Source organism: Nycticebus coucang, chromosome 2 (assembly GCF_027406575.1).
Source record: "Nycticebus coucang isolate mNycCou1 chromosome 2, mNycCou1.pri, whole genome shotgun sequence".
NCBI lineage: Eukaryota > Metazoa > Chordata > Mammalia > Primates > Lorisidae > Nycticebus > Nycticebus coucang.
The window spans coordinates 166,514,686-166,531,982 of NC_069781.1; the positions used below are offsets into that span (position 1 = coordinate 166,514,686).

The window sequence follows — 17,297 nt, forward strand, 5'->3', positions numbered from 1 at the left end:
TTTTTTTTTTTGTAGAGACAGAGTCTCACTGTACCGTCCTCGGGTAGAGTGCCGTGATGTCACATGGCTCACAGCAACCTCTAACTCTTGGGCTTATGCGATTCTCTTGCCTCAGCCTCCTGAGCAGCTGGGACTACAGGTGCCCGCCACAACGCCCAGCTATTTTTTGGTTGCAGTTTGGCCGGGGCTGGGTTTGAACCCGCCACCCTTGGCATATGGGGCTGGTGCACTACTCACTAAGCCACAGGTGCTGCCCATAATTTTTTTTTTTTTTTTTTTTTTGCAGTTTTTGGCTGGGGCTGGGTTTGAACCCACTATCTCCAGTATATGGAACCAGCGCCTTACTCCTTTGAGCTACAGGCGCTGCCCAGTTGAGCATCTTTTCACATGCTTATATATCTTGCCATTTTTATATCTTGTTTGGGATAAATGTCTATTCAAATCCTATGCTTATATTTTAATTTTTGTTGTTGACTTGTACAAGTGATTTGTGTATTTTGGGTATTAATTCCTCTTCTCATAGTTTTTTTTTTATTATATTATAAGGGTTCTTTTCGCTCTTTCTTTTTTTTTTTTTTTTGAGACAGAGTCTCACTTTGTCACACTCAGTAGAGTGCTATCGTGTCACAACTCACAGCAACCTCAAACTCTTGGGCTCTGGCAATTCTCTTGTCTTAGCCTCGCAAGTAGCTGGGACTACAGGCACCTGCCACAATGCCTGGCTATTTTTGTGTTGTAGTTGTCATTGTTGTTGGGCATGCCTGGGTGGGGTTCAAACCCACCAGCTCTGGTGTATATGGTTGGCACCCTAGCCACTGAGCTACTGGTACTGAGCCTTTTTTTTTTTTTTTTCTAAGACAGAGTCTTACTATGTTGCCCTTGGTAGAGTGCTGTGTCATCATAGCTCACAGAAACCTCTAACTCTTTGGCTTAAGTGATTCTCTTGCCCTCAGCCTCCCAAGTAGCTGGGACTATTAGGTGCCCACCACAGCGCCCAGCTCCTTTTTTTGTTATTGTCATTATTTTTTTAGCAGGCCCGGGCCTGCTTTTAAACTGCCAGCCCCTATACATGTGGCCAGTGCCCTAACCACTGAGCTACGGGCACAAAGTGATTTCTTCTTTTTTGTGTGTGTGTTTTTTTTTTTTTTTTTTTTTTTTTTTTGGCCGGGGCTGGGTTTGAACCCTCCACCTCTGGCATATGGGACTGGCGCCCTACTCCTTGAGCCACAGGCGCCGCCCAATTTCTTCTTTTTAATTGAGGCGGGGTTTCCCTCTGCATACCCAAGTTAGAGTACAGTAGGATCATCACAGCTCACCCTAAGCTCAAACTCTAGGGCTCAGATGATCCTTCTGCCTCTTTCTCCGGAGCATCTAGGACTACAAGTATATGCCACCATGCCCAGTAAACTTTTTTACTTTTTGTTTTTGTAGAGACAGGGTCCTACTATGTTGTCCTTGGTCTCAAACTCCTGACTTCAAGTGATCTTCTCACCTTGGCTTCCCAAAGTGCTAGGATTATAGGTGTGAATCTCTACCCAGCCTGGTATAGGATATTTGAACATTTTTGACAGCTTCTCTTAATAAGAAATGCTTTATAACATGATCTAATCATACACACAAAAACATATATACTACTAACATAAAAGTCTCACAAACCTATTCTTAACCTTTATTAGAAAGAATGCAGCCTGCTTTTATTTTGTTCTATTTCTCTTTTTTTAAAATACTGGTTTCAAGTTGCTCAGTTGATTTCATAGATTTCTAATAGGTGTGAATTTTAATTTAAAGAATATTCCTCTAGATAGGCCAGGCATGGTGGTTCATGCTTGTAATCCTAGCACACTGGGAGGCCAAGGTGGGTGGATTGCCTGAGCTCATAGGTTCGAGGCCAGCCTGAACAAGAGTGAGACCTTGTCTGTAAAAATAGTCAGGCGTTGTGTAGTCCCAGCTACTCAGGAAGCTCAGGTAAGAGCATCATTTGAGCCCACGAGTTTGAGGTTGCTGTGAGCTATGACGCTACCCTACTCTATTGAGGGCTACAAAGTGAGATTCTGTCTCAAAAAAAAAAAAAAGAAATATTCCTCTGGGACTCTCAGATTTCATTATGGATGTAGTTTTCTGGGATGCCAGCCTTAGAGATTTTGTTTTATTTATTATTTTTTATTATTATTATTATTTTTTTTTTTTTGAGACAGAGTCTTACTGTGTCGCCCTCAGTCGAGTACCGTGGCATCACAGCTCACAGCAACCTCAAACTTTTGGGCTTAAGCAATTCTCTTGGCTCAGCCCCCCACGTAGCTGGGACTACAGGCGTCTGCCACAACGCCTGGCTGTTTTTTTGTTGCAGTTCTTTAGCTGTTGTTTAGCTGGCCTGGGCCAGATTTGAACCCGCCACCTTTGGTGTATGTGGCTGGCGCCGTAACCACTGTGCTACGGGTACCAAGCCGCCTTAGAGATTTTGATTTGTGGTCTTGATTATATTTTTATCAAGCGCCCACAAGTTTATATTTTTATCAGGTGCTCAGATAATTCTACAGTAGCCATAGCTAAGTATTTGGGAACTATAATACTAATAGATTTAATCTAATAAAAGCTAGTTTATTTAGGGCGGCGCCTGTGGCTCAGTCGGTAAGGCGCCAGCCCCATATACTGAGGGTGGTGGGTTCAAACCCGGCCCTGGCCGAACTGCAACCAAAAAATAGCTGGGCGTTGTGGCGGGCGCCTGTAGTCCCAGCTACTCGGGAGGCTGAGGCAAGAGAATCGCTTAAGCCCAGGAGTTGGAGGTTGCTGTGAGCTGTGTGAGGCCACGGCACTCTACTGAGGGCCATAAAGTGAGACTCTGTCTCTATAAAAAAAAAAAAAAAAAAAAAAACTAGTTTATTTGAAACTGAATTTATACCTGAAACCTGTAATTGTAACTCTTTTTTTTTTTTTTTTTTTGTAGAGACAGAGTCTCACTTTATGGCCCTCGGTAAAGTCTCACTTTATGGCCCTCGGTAGAGTGCCGTGGCCTCACACAGCTCACAGCAACCTCCAGCTCCTGGGCTTAAGCGATTCTCTTGCCTCAGCCTCCCGAGTAGCTGGGACTACAGGCGCCCGCCACAACGCCCGGCTATTTTTTGGTTGCAGTTTGGCCGGGGCCGGGTTTGAACCTGCCACCCTCGGTGTATGGGGCCGGCGCCTTACTGACTGAGCCACAGGCGCCGCCCCCTGTAATTGTAACTCTTCTAAAGTTATCACCCTTTTATTTAAGAAAATCATCCATCTAGCAGGGCGTTGTGGCGGGCGCCTGTAGTCCCAGCTACTCGGGAAGCTGAGGCAAGGAAATCGCCTAAGCCCAGGATTTGGAGGTTGCTGTGAGCTGTGTGACACAATGGCACTCTACCGAGGGCAATAAAGTAAAACACTGTCTCTACAAAAAAAAAATAGAAAGAAAATCATCCATTGCCTAAATAATTGGACTCCAATATTCATATTGTCTAATAAAATGTGGGGAGTCATCTTATGCAGTTATTGACAGGTAAAGGAATATTAAATTCCTCTTGAGTATAGAAAAAAAGCTGGACACTGTAGTAGATTAAGTTCACCCTCTGGTTTGTTCCATTTGGTAGTGATGTTGTCGTCTTTGACACAGACCAGTTTATGTCTGACTTGGAACACCAACCGTCAGGTTCATCAGAGAAATGGCCACACCACAGTGTGCTCTCATGTCCAGCTCCTATCTGGAGAACCTAGAGGGTGAGTGTTGATTGAAATGTGTCATTGTTTTTGTGCCCAAGTCTGGTACTTGCATGCAGTGGCTGGATTTGCATGTGCTGTAGAGGAGGGGGTATACACAGGCACCTTCTTGGTAGCCCTACCCATTATCTGTGAGCTACACTTAAAGACTATGCTTTTTAAATCTAACCACATTCAGAATCTCAGACCTGTGCTTATAATTTAGTCTGGGATTGAATGCAAGGAACTGTTTAATTAGATTTATTAAATCAAAGTAGAGAGGAGTCCTATACGTATTAATTTTATGGCTTTGGTGATGAGTAAATTTGGTTGTTAATCAGGTGCATAAGATAACTCATTTCTGGTCAAGTACTCTTTCTTTTTTTTGGAGACAGAGTCTCACTATGTGGCCTTGAGTAGAGTGCGGAGATATCACAGCTCACAACAACCTCAAACTCTTGGGCTTAAGTGATTCTCTTGCCTCAGCCTCCCAAGTAGCTGGGACTACAGGCATCGGCCACAATACCCGTCTATTTTTTTGCTACAGTTGATTAGCTGGCCCGGGCTGGGTTCAAACCCACCACCTTCAGTGTATGTGGCTGATGCCTTAACCACTGTGTTATGGGCACCGAGCCTGGTCAAGTACACTTAAGGTTTAATGTAAGGCATTATAAATGGATGTGAAGTAAGAAATATTACTTCAGAGTAATATAAAGTTTTTCAGAGGTTACCCAGAATATTTATCCTTGGCCCTTATTTGTACTCCTGGTAGTTCATCTGGGATTTCACTTAGAAGGAAGTTCTAGGGTGGCATCTGTGGCTCAAGGAGTAGGGCGCCAGCCCCATATACCGGAGGTGGTGGGTTCAAACCCAGCCCTGGCCAAAAACTGCAAAAAAAAAAAAAAAGGAAGCTCTAGTAACAGAGCCAGTGTTTGTGAGGAAAGAGGCTAGGGCCTTAGGTCCCTGGATTCAACAGCAACCAGGGACAAAGCCTCTCCACACCATCAAGTTGACTTCATTTTTCAAAGACTCTCAAAGCAGCTTAAGAAAGTATGTGATAGAAATTGTAAACATACAGACTATAATTTCCTAAATTCAATTTCAATTTGACTTTAAAATGAATTTGGAACTGGGTGTGCTGGCTTACACCTGTAATCCAAGACATTGGGAGGCCAAGGTGGATAGGTTATTTGAGGTCAGGAATTCAAGACCAACCTAGGCAACGTAATAAGACCCTGTCTACAGAAAAATAAAATATTGGCTCAGCATCCTTAGTTCAGTAGTTAGGGCACCAGCCACGTACACCAGGACTGGTGGGTTTGAACCCAGTCTGGGCCTGCTAAACAGATAAACAACAACAACAATAAATAGCTGGGTATTGTGGCGGGCATCTGTAGTCCCACCTACTAGGGAGGCTGAGGCAAGAGAATCGCTTGAGCCCAAGAGTTTGAGGTTGCTGTGAGCTCTGGCCCCATGGTACTCTATAAAGGGTGACAAAGTGACTCTTTCTTTTTTTTTTTTTTTTTTTGGTTTTTGGCCGGGGCTGGGTTTAAACCTGCCACCTCCGGCATATTGGACCAGCGCCCTACTCCTTGAGCCACAGGCACCGCCCATAAAGTGACTCTTTCTTGATAAAAAATAAATAAAACATTAGCTGGGTGTGATGGTACATGCCTGTAGTCTCAGCTACTTAAGAGGCCGAGGCAAGAGTATCACTTGAGCCCAGGAGATTGAGGTTACAGTGACTTATGATCATGCCACTGCACTCCAGCCTGGGCAACAGAGTGAGACTTTTCTCTTAAAAAAAATTATATTTGAAAGAGGCCTTAGAAATCATGTTCACTACCTAAATCTTTACATGTTGGGTTCTAAAGCTTACTGATGACCCATCAAACAAGACATCAAAACCCTGGCTTCTGGCTTGGCGCCCATACCACAGTGGTTGCGGGGCCAGCCACATACACCGAGCATGGCGGGTTCAAACCCGGCCCAGGCCAGCTAAACAGCAATGACAACTGCAACAACAAAAAATAGTTGGGCGTTGTGGCGGGCGCCTATAATCCCAGCTACTTGGGAGGCTGAGGCAAGAGAATTGCTTAAGCCCAAGAGTTGGAGGTTGCTGTGAGCTGTGATGCAACCGCACTCTACCATGGGTGACAGAGTGAGACTCTGTCTCAAAAACAAAACAAAACGGGCGACACCTGTGGCTCAGTGAGCAGGGCACCGGCCCCATATACCGAGGGTGGCGGGTTCAAACCCAGCCCCGGCCAAACTGCAACAAAAAAATAGCCAGGCATTGTGGCGGGTGCCTGTAGTCCCAGCTACTCGGGAGGCTGAGGCAGGAGAATCGTCTAAGCCCAGGAGTTGGAGGTTGCTGTGAGCTGTGTGACGCCACGGCACTCTACTGAGGGCAATAAAGTGAAACTCTGTCTCTACAAAAAAAAAATAAATAAAAAAAAACAAATCCTGGCTTCTCTCAGAAGCTGGTCTAGCGTGATCTTACATTATTCTTATTTAACCATGAGAGGAGTGGTGATTTAATTCCTACGTGAGTGTGAGTAAAACTCAGAGGAGAGTTAATAACCAGAAGTATTTAAAATAATTTCTTCATGTATGGGTAAGGAAGTCACTTGTAGATAGAGTAGGCAAATTGCCCTCGTCACATCACAGCCAAGACTGAAGCTTATTTCTTATAGGGTTAGCTTAGTGCTCTTAACCATGTTTGAAGCAATAAGTTGGTCACTAGTGATCTTGGTAAAAAAAAAGAAGGGTTTCTGTGGAGTAAAGGGATCAGTGGGTGGCTGAGTGAATAGGAAATGAGAAAATAAAAATATCAGTGTAGACAACTTCTTTTTCTTGTTGTTGAGACAGAGTCCTACCCCATGCCCTGAGCAGAGTGCAGTGGCATCATAGTTCACTGCAACCTCAGACTTGGGCTGTGGGCATCCTGCTGCCTTTGTGTCCTGCGCTCACCTGGGCACCTACCTGAGTTTATCATTTTTTTTTTTTAGAGACAGAGTCTCACTTTATGGCCCTGGGTAGAGTGCCGTGGCCTCACACAGCTCACAGCAACCTCCAACTCCTGGGCTTAAGTGATTCTCTTGCCTCAGCCTCCCAAGTAGCTGGGACTACAGGCGCCTGCCACAACGCCCGGCTATTTTTTGGTTGCAGTTTGGCCGGGGCCGGGTTTGAACCCGCTACCCTCGGTATATGGGGCCGGCGCCTTACTGACTGAGCCACAGGCGCCACCCAGAGTTTATCATTTTTTTAACTAGTTGGGGTCACACTCAAGTCTCCTGGAGAACAATTCACACTCCTCAGCTTCCCACAATGCTGGGATTATAGGTGTGAACCACCGTACCCTGCTAGACAGCTTCTTCAATTAAAATGTTAAGTCATAGGCGGTGCCTGTGACTCAAAGGAGTTGGGCGCCAGCCCCATATGCTGGAGTGGTAGGTTCAAACCCAGTCTCGCCAAAAACTGCAAAAAAAAAAAAAAAGAAAAAGTTAAGCCATAAGCCGGGCGCAGTGGCTCACACCTGTAATTCCAGCACTTGGGAGGCCAAGGTTGGTGGATCGCCTGATGTCACAGGTTCGAGACCAGCCTAAGCCAGAGTGAGTTCTCATCTCTAAAAATAGCCTGGCATTGTAGCGGGCACTTGTAGACCCAGCTACTCAGGAAGCTGAGGTAAGAGAATCGCTTGAGCCCAAGAGTTTGAGGTTGCTATGAGCTGTGATGCCATGCACTCTACCAAGGGTGACAAAGTGAGGCTCTGTCTCCAAAAAATAAAAATAGCTGGACGTTATGGCGGGTGACTGTAGAGAAATCTTTTTTTTTTTTTTGGCCGGGGCTGGGTTTGAACCCGCCATCTTCGGCATATGGGACCTGCGCCCTACTCACTGAGCCACAGGCGCCACCCTCTGGCGGGTGACTGTAACCCCAACTACTTGGGAAGCTGAGGTAAGAGGATCACTTGAACCCAAGAGTTTGAAGTTGCTGTTAGCTAAGACACCCCAACACTCTACCAAGTGTAACCAAGTGAAACTCTCTCAAAAAAATGTATGTATATGTTAAGCCATGCCAGAAAGAATTAGATATAAAAGGGAATATGGGTTCTGGCATTTTGTTTGCTTTTCTTTAGGTAGACTTACCCATATTAAGGCTGATGAGAAGGATCGAGGAGGGGAGAGGGATAGATAAGAGACTGATTAAATGTGGAGAGTGAAGAAAATGGATGGAGGAAGATCTTAAAGAGGAGCCAGAGTCATGTGGACTTACGGCTCTGGAACTCAGGTTTGGCCTCTAGAAATAATTGATTTGGACATCAAAAGTGGGCAAGATTATTCAGAGAATATGTACAAAGTGAGAAACAAAATAGGAAAGAGACTCTTCTGATAATTCTTTTTTTTTTTTGAGGCACAGTCTCACTACACAGCTCACAGCAATCTCAAACTCTTGGGCTTAAGCGATTGTCTTGCCTAAGCCTCCCAAGTAGCTGCAACTACAGGTGCCCACCACAATGCCCGGCTATTTTTTTGTTGTAGTTGCCATTGTTGTTTGGCTGGCCTGGGCTGGTTTCGAGCCTGCCAGCCTTGGTGTATGTGGCTGACGCCATAATGACTGTGCTATGGGCGCCAGGCCCAGACTTTTTGGGGTTTTTTGAGACAGAATCTCACTTTGTTGCCCCCGGTACAGTGTGGTGCCATCATAGCTCACAGCAACCTCAAACTCTTGGGTTCAAGCAGTCCTCTTGCCTCAGCCTCCCAAGTAGCTGGGACTACAGGCGTTTGCCACAGCGCCCGCCTAGTTTTTAGAGACAGAGGTCTCACTCTAGCTCAGTGTGGTCTTGAACCTGTGAGCTCAACCCACCCTCCATCACCTTTATGATGGTGAGTTTTATTTTCTTAATTAAGTTAGTTATAATGGAGATCCCAAAGTATAGTGGCTTAACCACATTGGAAATTTCTTTCACACCTCATTATAATTTAGAGATCAGAATTCCTTTCAACTTGTTTCTCCTTCTGATTAAGTTTTATCAAAGCAGAGATACCACTTTGACTGAGTTTTAGCCCGAAGGCATGAGTACGGGTGGGGAGCAAGGGAAGCCAAGCAAGCGATAAGGAAGATATACATATATCACTTTTACTTATATTTCGTTGGAGAAAATTAATTACATAATATAGTTAGCTACAAGAGGGAAGCCAGGAAATACAGTCTGTAGCTGGGTATCCCTGTGACTAGCTAAACCTCAATTACTAGAAAAGAATGGAGAAAATTAGCAGCCTACTGTGGATACCTTCTATATTTTCAGGAAGTAGGCCAGGCGCAGTGGCTCTCGCCTATAACCCTGGCACTCTGGGAGGCCGAGGTGGGTAGATTGCTTGAGCTCAAGAGTTAAGAGACCAGCCTGAGCAAAAAGTGGGACTCCATCTCTACTAAAAATAGGAAAACTGAGGCAAGAGGATTGCTTGAGCCCAAGAGTTGCAGGTTGCTGTGAGCTATGACATAACAGCACTCTACCCAGGGCAACAGCTTCAGACTCTGTCTCAAAAAAAACCTCCATAAAATTGTTTACCCAGAAAATGAATTATACCTTTAATCTTGAAGAGTAGGAAAAGGAAGTAAAAAGGTAAACTCAAGCAAACTTTGGTGAATGTTCATTATAGCTTCAAGAGGAAATGACATAGGCTCAGCATCTATGGCTCAAGCTGTTAAGTCGCCAGCCACATACACCTGAGCTGGAGGTTCGAATCCAGCCTGGGCCTGCCAAACAACAACGACGGCTGCAACCAAAAAATAGCAGGGTGTTATGGCAGACGCCTGTAGTCCCAGCTACTTGAGAGGCAGAGGCAGGAGAATTGCTTGAGCCCAAAAGTTGGAGGAGGTTGTGAGCTGTGATGCTACAGCACTCTACCCTGGGTGACAGCTTGAGGCTCTGTCTCAAAAAAAAAAAAAGCCATCTCACATACTTAATGGACTAGAGTTTAAATAAATCAATAAATTCGGGGCGGCGCCTGTGGCTCAGTCGGTAAGGCGCCGGCCCCATATACCGAGGGTGGCAGGTTCAAACTCGGCCCTGGCTGAACTGCAACCAAAAAATAGCTGGGTGTTGTGGCGGGTGCCTGTAGTCACAGCTACTCAGGAGGCTGAGGCAAGAGAATCGCTTAAGCCCAGGAGTTGGAGGTTGCTGTGAGCTGTGTGATGCCATGGCACTCTACCAAGGGCCATAAAGTGAGACTCTGTCTCTACAAAAAAAAATAAAATAAAAAATAAATCAATAAATTCATGCATATATACATACAAAAAGTGAAAAATGAAGCATTAGCACTTTTCAGAAATAAAAACTTGGTGGCGCCTGTGGCTCAGTCAATAAGGCGCCGGCCCCATATACCGAGGGTCGTGGGTTCAAACCCGGCCCCTGCTGAACTGCAACCAAAAAATGGCTGGGCCTTGTGGCGGGCGCCTGTAGTCCCAGCTACTTGGGAGGCTGAGGCAAGAGAATCGCTTAAGCCCAGGAGTTGGAGGTTACTGTAAGCTGTGTGATGCCATGGCACTCTACCGAGGGCCATAAAAGTGAGACTCTGTCTCTACAAAAAAAAGAAATAAAAACTTAAGTATTATGTTTATCAAGTTTGCTGGTAATTTTATGTATACATCATAGATTTACTTACCAATAATAACTTTTTTTTTTGAGACAGAGTCTCACTTTGTTACCCTTGGCAGAGTGCCATGATGTCATATCTCACAGCAACCTCAAACTCTTGACTCTAGCAGTCCTCTTGCCTCAGCTTCCCGAGTAGCTGGGACTATAGGCTCCTGCCACACTGGGACCCAGCTATGTTTTAGAGGTGGGATCTTGCTTTTGCTCAGGCTGATCTTGAAGTCCTAAGATCAAGCAACCCACCCACCTTAGCCTGCCAGAGTACTGGGAGTACAGGTGTGAGCCACTGTGCCTACCCATGATAATTTTAACGTTCTACAGTTAACACCTATTCCATGGTCAGTCCCAACATAAAGATGTCTCAAGAATCCAGAACACCCAGCCTGGGGTAGGTGTGATAGAGAAGGATAGCAGAAGACTTGCATAATTGACACTGCTCAAGTTATTGCTAAAGGACTGTGAAAGGACTTTTTTGTAATTCTGAGTCTGTATCCTAAAATTCTTATTGTGTTCAGCTGTAGTGATTACTTGAGCATAATTTTTGTTGTCATTGTTCTAAATCCCCCTTTTGTATTAGAGTTTCAATTTCCATTAATTTTATTCAGTACTCAATATGTATAAGCACTGAAGATGGAGTGCTTGTTATTAAGCAATTCTTAGTGGAGAATAAGGTAAACAAAGCCTTTGGCCTATTGGAACTTAAATCTACTAACCATTGGTAAATTACAAATAAGCGAATCCTATATTTTAATGTATATTTGTGTGTATTCGGCTTCAGTGATACTTTGTAGAAAATCTTTCTGACTTTATCATAGTCTTAAAATCCTAAAAATGCCACAGACCTTCCAGGTTGCTTCAGCTAAGTGAGATTAGGCATACCATTCGAAATAATGGGAGTGTTTTGGTAAGGTGAAACAGATATAACACAACATTGATCAGGATTTTGTTAAAAACAGTACCACCTGTCTGCTTCAGAAAATGATGTTTTCATTGTATGATAAGTACTCAGTAAGTGTATGCTTAGTGCTGGATATGGACCCTTATCCTCCAGAAATGTGTTGATTTCTTTACAAGACACAGAAAAAAGACATATCATGTGGTTTTTGATGATAAAGTATCATTTTTAATCAGCTGATAGCTTTAAAACTTGAACAATGGAGTAAAACTTGGAAAATTATATATTTCGTAGAAACCTGGAGTATCTCTGAAGTTTCTGTCTTTGGAAGGGATAAGTGATAGGAAAAGATGCCTTAAATGTAAACTGGGTACTTGGTTACATATTCTAGACACTGTCAAAATCAGATGCCATATGTTAGTCTTAGTAACATTCTCTGTGGGCTGGGTGCAGACTCTGGGAGGCTGATGTGGTTGGATTGCCTGAGCTCACGGATTCCAGACCAGCCTAAGCCAGAATGAGACCTCATCTCTAAAAATAGCTGGGCATTGTAGCAGGTGCCTATAATCTGAGCTACTTGGGAGGTTGAGGCAAGAGAATCACTTGAGCCCAAGAGTTTGAGGTTGCTGTGAGCTGTGATGCCATGGTACTCCACGGAGGTAGAGACTCGGTCTCAAATGTGCTTTCCTTCCTACTAGCTAATGTACTTTCACTAGCTAGTAGTTCCAAATAGCTTCCATGAGATTATATTAAGATCCATGTATAGGGCGGCGCCTGTGGCTCAGTGAGTAGGGCCCCGACCCCATATACTGAGGGTGGTGGGTTCAAACCCGGCCCCGGCCAAACTGCAACAAAAAAATAGCCGGGCATTGTGGCCAGTGCCTGTAGTCCCAGCTGCTCGGGAGGCTGAGGCAAGAGAATCGCGTAAACCCAGAGTTGGAGGTTGCTATGAGCTGTGTGATGTCATTGCACTCTACCAAGAGCAGTAAAGTGAGACTCTGCCTCTACCAAAAAAAAAAAAATCCATGCATTCTGTTATCAGAACTTAATTTTTCTTCGCTAGTAAGTTCCTTACCTTTTAGGAGTGCACAGGCCTATTTGGGAGATGGATAGTGTAGTGATGATGGCGGCTGACAATCTGATGTGATAGGAGGAATGTTACAGATCATGCACAGAGATCGTGGGCCATCTTTGAGCTCCCTCTTAGCATGACTCTAGCCTATAGAAACCCCAGAATCCACATGGAAAACACCGTTCCTTGCATTTTATGTGGCTTGAAATAATAGGTACCAAGGGCTGCCTTGCCCTCTTATGCCCCTCTTATATTCCCACCTTATATGCCATATGAGGTTTTTTCAGTTATATTGATGAGGTAATAGAAGAGAAAAAAATGTATACTCATGAAACGCATCCTCACAACTTCTCATTTACATAGAAACTATTCTGGTGAATTATTTCTATCAGGTCAGGAGTAAGTTTAGTTTATTTACTTAAAAGTCATCTTACACAAATACCTTTGTATCAGTTAGTGATTAGCTTTCCAGCATTGCTTAATCTTCACTCTTGTAATTAGTGTTGTTTGGCTTGTAGTCTCTATTTTTTTACTATTCTATATTCATTCATTAACCACAGTCAAGCCTAATCTTCATTTCCATTATGCCTGCAAGTGCTGCCACTTGAAAATTGTTGGTAGGCATAAAACTACAGACTACTACAGCTGGAAGAGATCTTATTAGTCCAACACTGTCCTTGTATAAAGAAGGAAATGCGGGCATTGTGGCAGGTGCCTGGTAGTCTCAGCTACTTGGGAGGCAGAGGCAGGAGAATCGCTGGAGCCCAGGAGTTGGAGGTTGCTGTGAGCTGTGATGCCACAGCACTCTACCCAGGGCAACAGCTTGAGGCTCTGTCTCAAAATAAATAAATAAGTAAATAAAATAAAAACGGCACTCTACCCGAGGGCAGTACAGTGAGACTCTGTCTCTACAAAAAAAAAAAATAATAATAATAAAAAATAAGGAAATGGAGTTTTAGATATGTGAAATAACTTGTCCAAGGATACCACATGAAGTTAAGTTAGTGGCAGAACCTGAATCTTCTCCTTTTTTAAACTTTACCTCCATTTTGGAGTAACAGCCTGAATTCAAACCAAACCAAACTTAAATTCAAAATCACCTCTCCACTTATTTGTTTTCTTTTTTTTGTTGTTGTTTTTTTCTTGTTTTTGTTTTCCCAAGTCTGTCCTTCTCATCTGAGTACAATGTACCTTCCACTCATTTTCTTTTCTTTTTTTTTTTTGAGACAGTCTCAGTCTGTCACCCTCGGTAGAGTGCTGTGGTGTCACAGCTCACGGCAACCTCAAACTCTTGGGCTCAAGCAATTTTCTTGCCTCAGCCTCCCAAGTAGCTGGGACTATAGGCACCTGCCACAATGCCCGGCTATTTTTAGAGCTCAGGCGAACCTGTGAGCACAGGCGATCCACACACCTTGGCCTCCCAGAGTGCTGGGATTATAGGCGTAAGCTACCACGCCTGGCCTCCACTCGTTCTTTTCTTTTCTTTCTTTCTTTCTTTCTTTTTTTTTGAGACAGAGTCTCAAGCTGTCACCCTGGGTAGAGTACCATGGTTATCACAGGTCACAGCAACCTCCAACTCTTGGGCTTTAGCGATTCTCTTGCCTCAGCCTCCCAAGTAGCTGGGACTACAGATGCCTACCACAACGCCTGGCTATTTTCTTTGTCATTGCAGTTGTCAATTGTTGTTTTAGCCAGTCTCAGTGTATGTGGCTGGCGCTCTACCCACTGAGCCATAGGCAGCGCTTCCACTCATTATTTTCAACCTCTGCTCTTCAGTGAAACTTTTTCTTTTTTTATGGTTTTTTTTTTGGCCGGGGCTAGGTTTGAACCCGCCACCACCGGCATATGGGACCGGCGCCCTACTCCTTGAGCCACAGGCGCCGCCCTTCAGTGCAAAACTTCTCCCATGCTGGGTGGCGCCTATGGCTCAGTGAGAAGGGTGCCGGCCCCATATACCGAGGGTGGCAGGTTCAAACTCATCCCTGACCAAACTGCAACAAAAAATAACAGGGCATTGTGGTGGGTGCCTATAGTCCCAACTACTCGGGAGGCCGAGGTAAGAGAATCGCCTAAGCCTAGGAGTTGGAGGTTGCTGTGACCTGTGACGCTACGACATTCTACCAAGGGTGACAAAGTGAGACTCTGTCTCTAAAAAAAAACTTCTCCCATGCTTCCAGGTCTGTAATGAGAATATGACCATGTATAAATCTCTTCTTACTCTGATGGTCCCTATAGCTCCCTGCCCACTGTTTTTTTTTTTTTTAATAGAGACAGAGTCTTACTTTGTTACCCTCAGTAGAGTGCCGTGACATCACAGCTCATAGAAACCTCCAGCTCTTGAGCTTAGGCGATTCTCTTGCCTCAGCCTCCTGAGTAGCTGGGACTACAGGCGCCCGCCATAACGCCAGGCTATTTTTTTGTTGCAGTTTGGCCGGGGCCAGGTTTGAACCCACCACCCTCGGTATATGGTGCCGGCGCCATACTCACTGAGCCACAGGGCTGCCCACCCTGCCCACTGTTTTTCCATTTGGATACTCTAATTTCCAATTCCAATTCCAGACCTAACCTACTACTTTTCTCCTCTAAACTTCTCAGCTTATTTCTAGCAGAGACAGGATAATTCGTTTCCTTAGTCTCAAAACCTTGGTGATGGTACATCACCACCACTTAATTTTTTTTCTTGTCACCATCCCCACGTTTGCTCTCCCTACCCTAGGATCACTGCATTTTGCCCAAGTCCTTTGCATTTTCATCTAATTTATTTCCTGGCCTCTTTATGAATATGATAGGTGTTTTGAGGCTGATATCCCTATTTACTGAGCATGTAAACTTAAGGCTAATTATGTGACCTGTCAAACCCTCAGTTAATTGTAAAGTAGAATAATAGTTATATTAAAGTGTTGTACAGATTAATTGAAATGGGCAGCGCCTATGACTCAGTGAGTAGGGCACCAGCCCCATGTACTGAGGGTGGCAGGTTCAAACCCAGCCCCAGCCAAACTGCAACAAAAAATAGCAGGGTGTTGTGGCGGGCATCTGTAGTCCCAGCTACTCGGGAGGCTGAGGCAAGAGAATCGTCTTAAACCCAAGAGCTGGATGTTGCTGTGAGCTGTGATGCGACGGTACTCTACTGTGGGCAATAAAGTGAGACTCTGTCTCTATTAAAAAAAAAGATTAATCGAAATAAGATTTAATATCAATTGTAAAGTCTATAGGTGCTCAGTAAATATTTATGGGAAGAATAAACGGGGTTTTTTGGATTTTGAGACAAGAGTCTCACTGTGTTGCCTGGGTTAGATTGCCATAGTGTCAGCCTAGCTCACGGCAACCTCAAATTCCTGGGTTCAAATGATCTTCCTACCTCAACCTCCCAAGTAGCTGGGACTACAGGTGCCTGCCACCACATCCAGCTAGTTTTCTACTTTTAGTATAGACAGGGTTTCACTCTTATTTACTTTTTTGTAGAGACAGAGTTTCACTTTATTGCCCTCGGTAGAGTGCTGTGGTGTCACACAGCTCACAGCAACCTCCAGCTCCTGGGCTTAGGCGATTCTCTTGCCTCTGCCTCCCGAGTAGCTGGGACTACAGGCACCTGCCATAGTGCCTGGCTATTTTTTTTGTTGCAGTTTGGCCGGGGCCGGGTTTGAACCCGCCACCCTTGGTATATGGGGCTGGTGCCCTACCCACTGAGCCACAGGCGCCACCCAGGATCTCACTGTTTGTAGTTTTTTTGTTTTGTTTTTTTTTGGCCGGGGCTGGGTTTGAACCTGCCACCTCCGGCATATGGGGCCAGTGCCCTACTCTGTTGAGCCACAGGTGCTGCCCCAGGATCTCTCTTGATCAAGTCCTCCAGCCTTGATCTCCCAGGATTATAGGAGTAAGCTACCATGTCCAGCCTGGGGTGAATAAATTATTATTCCCTTCTCTTTATAGCCATATGAGTACATGAGTTTAACGAATTTGTTTTCTTATGTATATGTAAACTATAAAAAGATTGGATGTTAATACTTGAGGATTGCTTAAATGATTGTTACTGTCTTGGGCGGCGCCTGTGGCTCAAGGAGTAGGGCGCCGGTCCCATATGCCGGAGGTGGCGGGTTCAAATCTAGCCCCGGCCAAAAATAAAAAAAATAAAAAAAATAAAAAATGATTGTTACTGTCTTGTTGGTCTATGATCACATCAGATTCTAAGTATAGCATTTTTTTGTCTTGGCCTATTTTTATTACGACAGCTGTATTGAGATATAATTCACATACTATAAAATTTACCCTTGAAAGTACACAATTCAGTGCGTTTAGTATAATCAGTTGTGTAACTACTACCACTGTCTAATTTTAGAACTCCATTTTGATTACTCTAGAAAGAAACTCCATGCTCATTAGTATTGACTCCCTATTCCTCCCTCCCTGCAACCAGTAATCTATTTTCTCTATGGATTGGCCTGTTCTGGACATTTCATATAAATGGAATCATAGACTGAGTGACCTTTTGTGTCTGGGCTTCTTTGTCTTAGCCTATGGTTTTCAAAGCTCATCTATGTTGTAACATGTATCAGACAGAACTTCACTCAATTTCAAGGCTGAATACTCCATTCCATTGTGTGGAGAGAGACCACATCTTGTTTATCTCTTCATCACTTAGTAGACATTTGGGTTATTTCCACTTATTGGCTATTATGAATAATGCTGTTGTGAACATTTAAGTATAAATTTTCATGTGGATGTATGTTTTCAGTTATCTTGTATATGTACCTAGGGATGGAATTAGTAGGAAATCTTTATTATTTTGTTTTATTTATTTATTTATTTTTAGAGACAGAGTCTCACTTTGTCATCACAGCTCACAGCAACCTCCAACTCCTGGGCTAAGGCAATTCTCTTGCCTCGGCCTTCTGAGTAGCTGGGACTATAGGCGTCCACCACAATGCCCAGCTATTTTTTGGTTGTAGTTG

General features: G+C 44.2%; 1 protein-coding gene across 4 annotated transcripts in view; it reads left to right on the plus strand.

The window, feature by feature from the left end:
• Positions 1 to 17,297, plus strand: part of NFATC3 (nuclear factor of activated T cells 3) — a 143,104-nt gene that overhangs the window by 122,133 nt on the left and 3,674 nt on the right. Inside the window, exon 10 of one of the 4 annotated variants that reach the window (XM_053604677.1) lies at positions 3,612 to 3,738. The exons of the other annotated variants lie outside the window; for them this stretch is intronic. Coding sequence (XP_053460652.1) covers positions 3,612 to 3,738 — 127 coding nt within the window. The remainder of the gene's footprint in view (positions 1 to 3,611; positions 3,739 to 17,297) is intronic. 4 annotated transcript variants of the gene reach the window in all.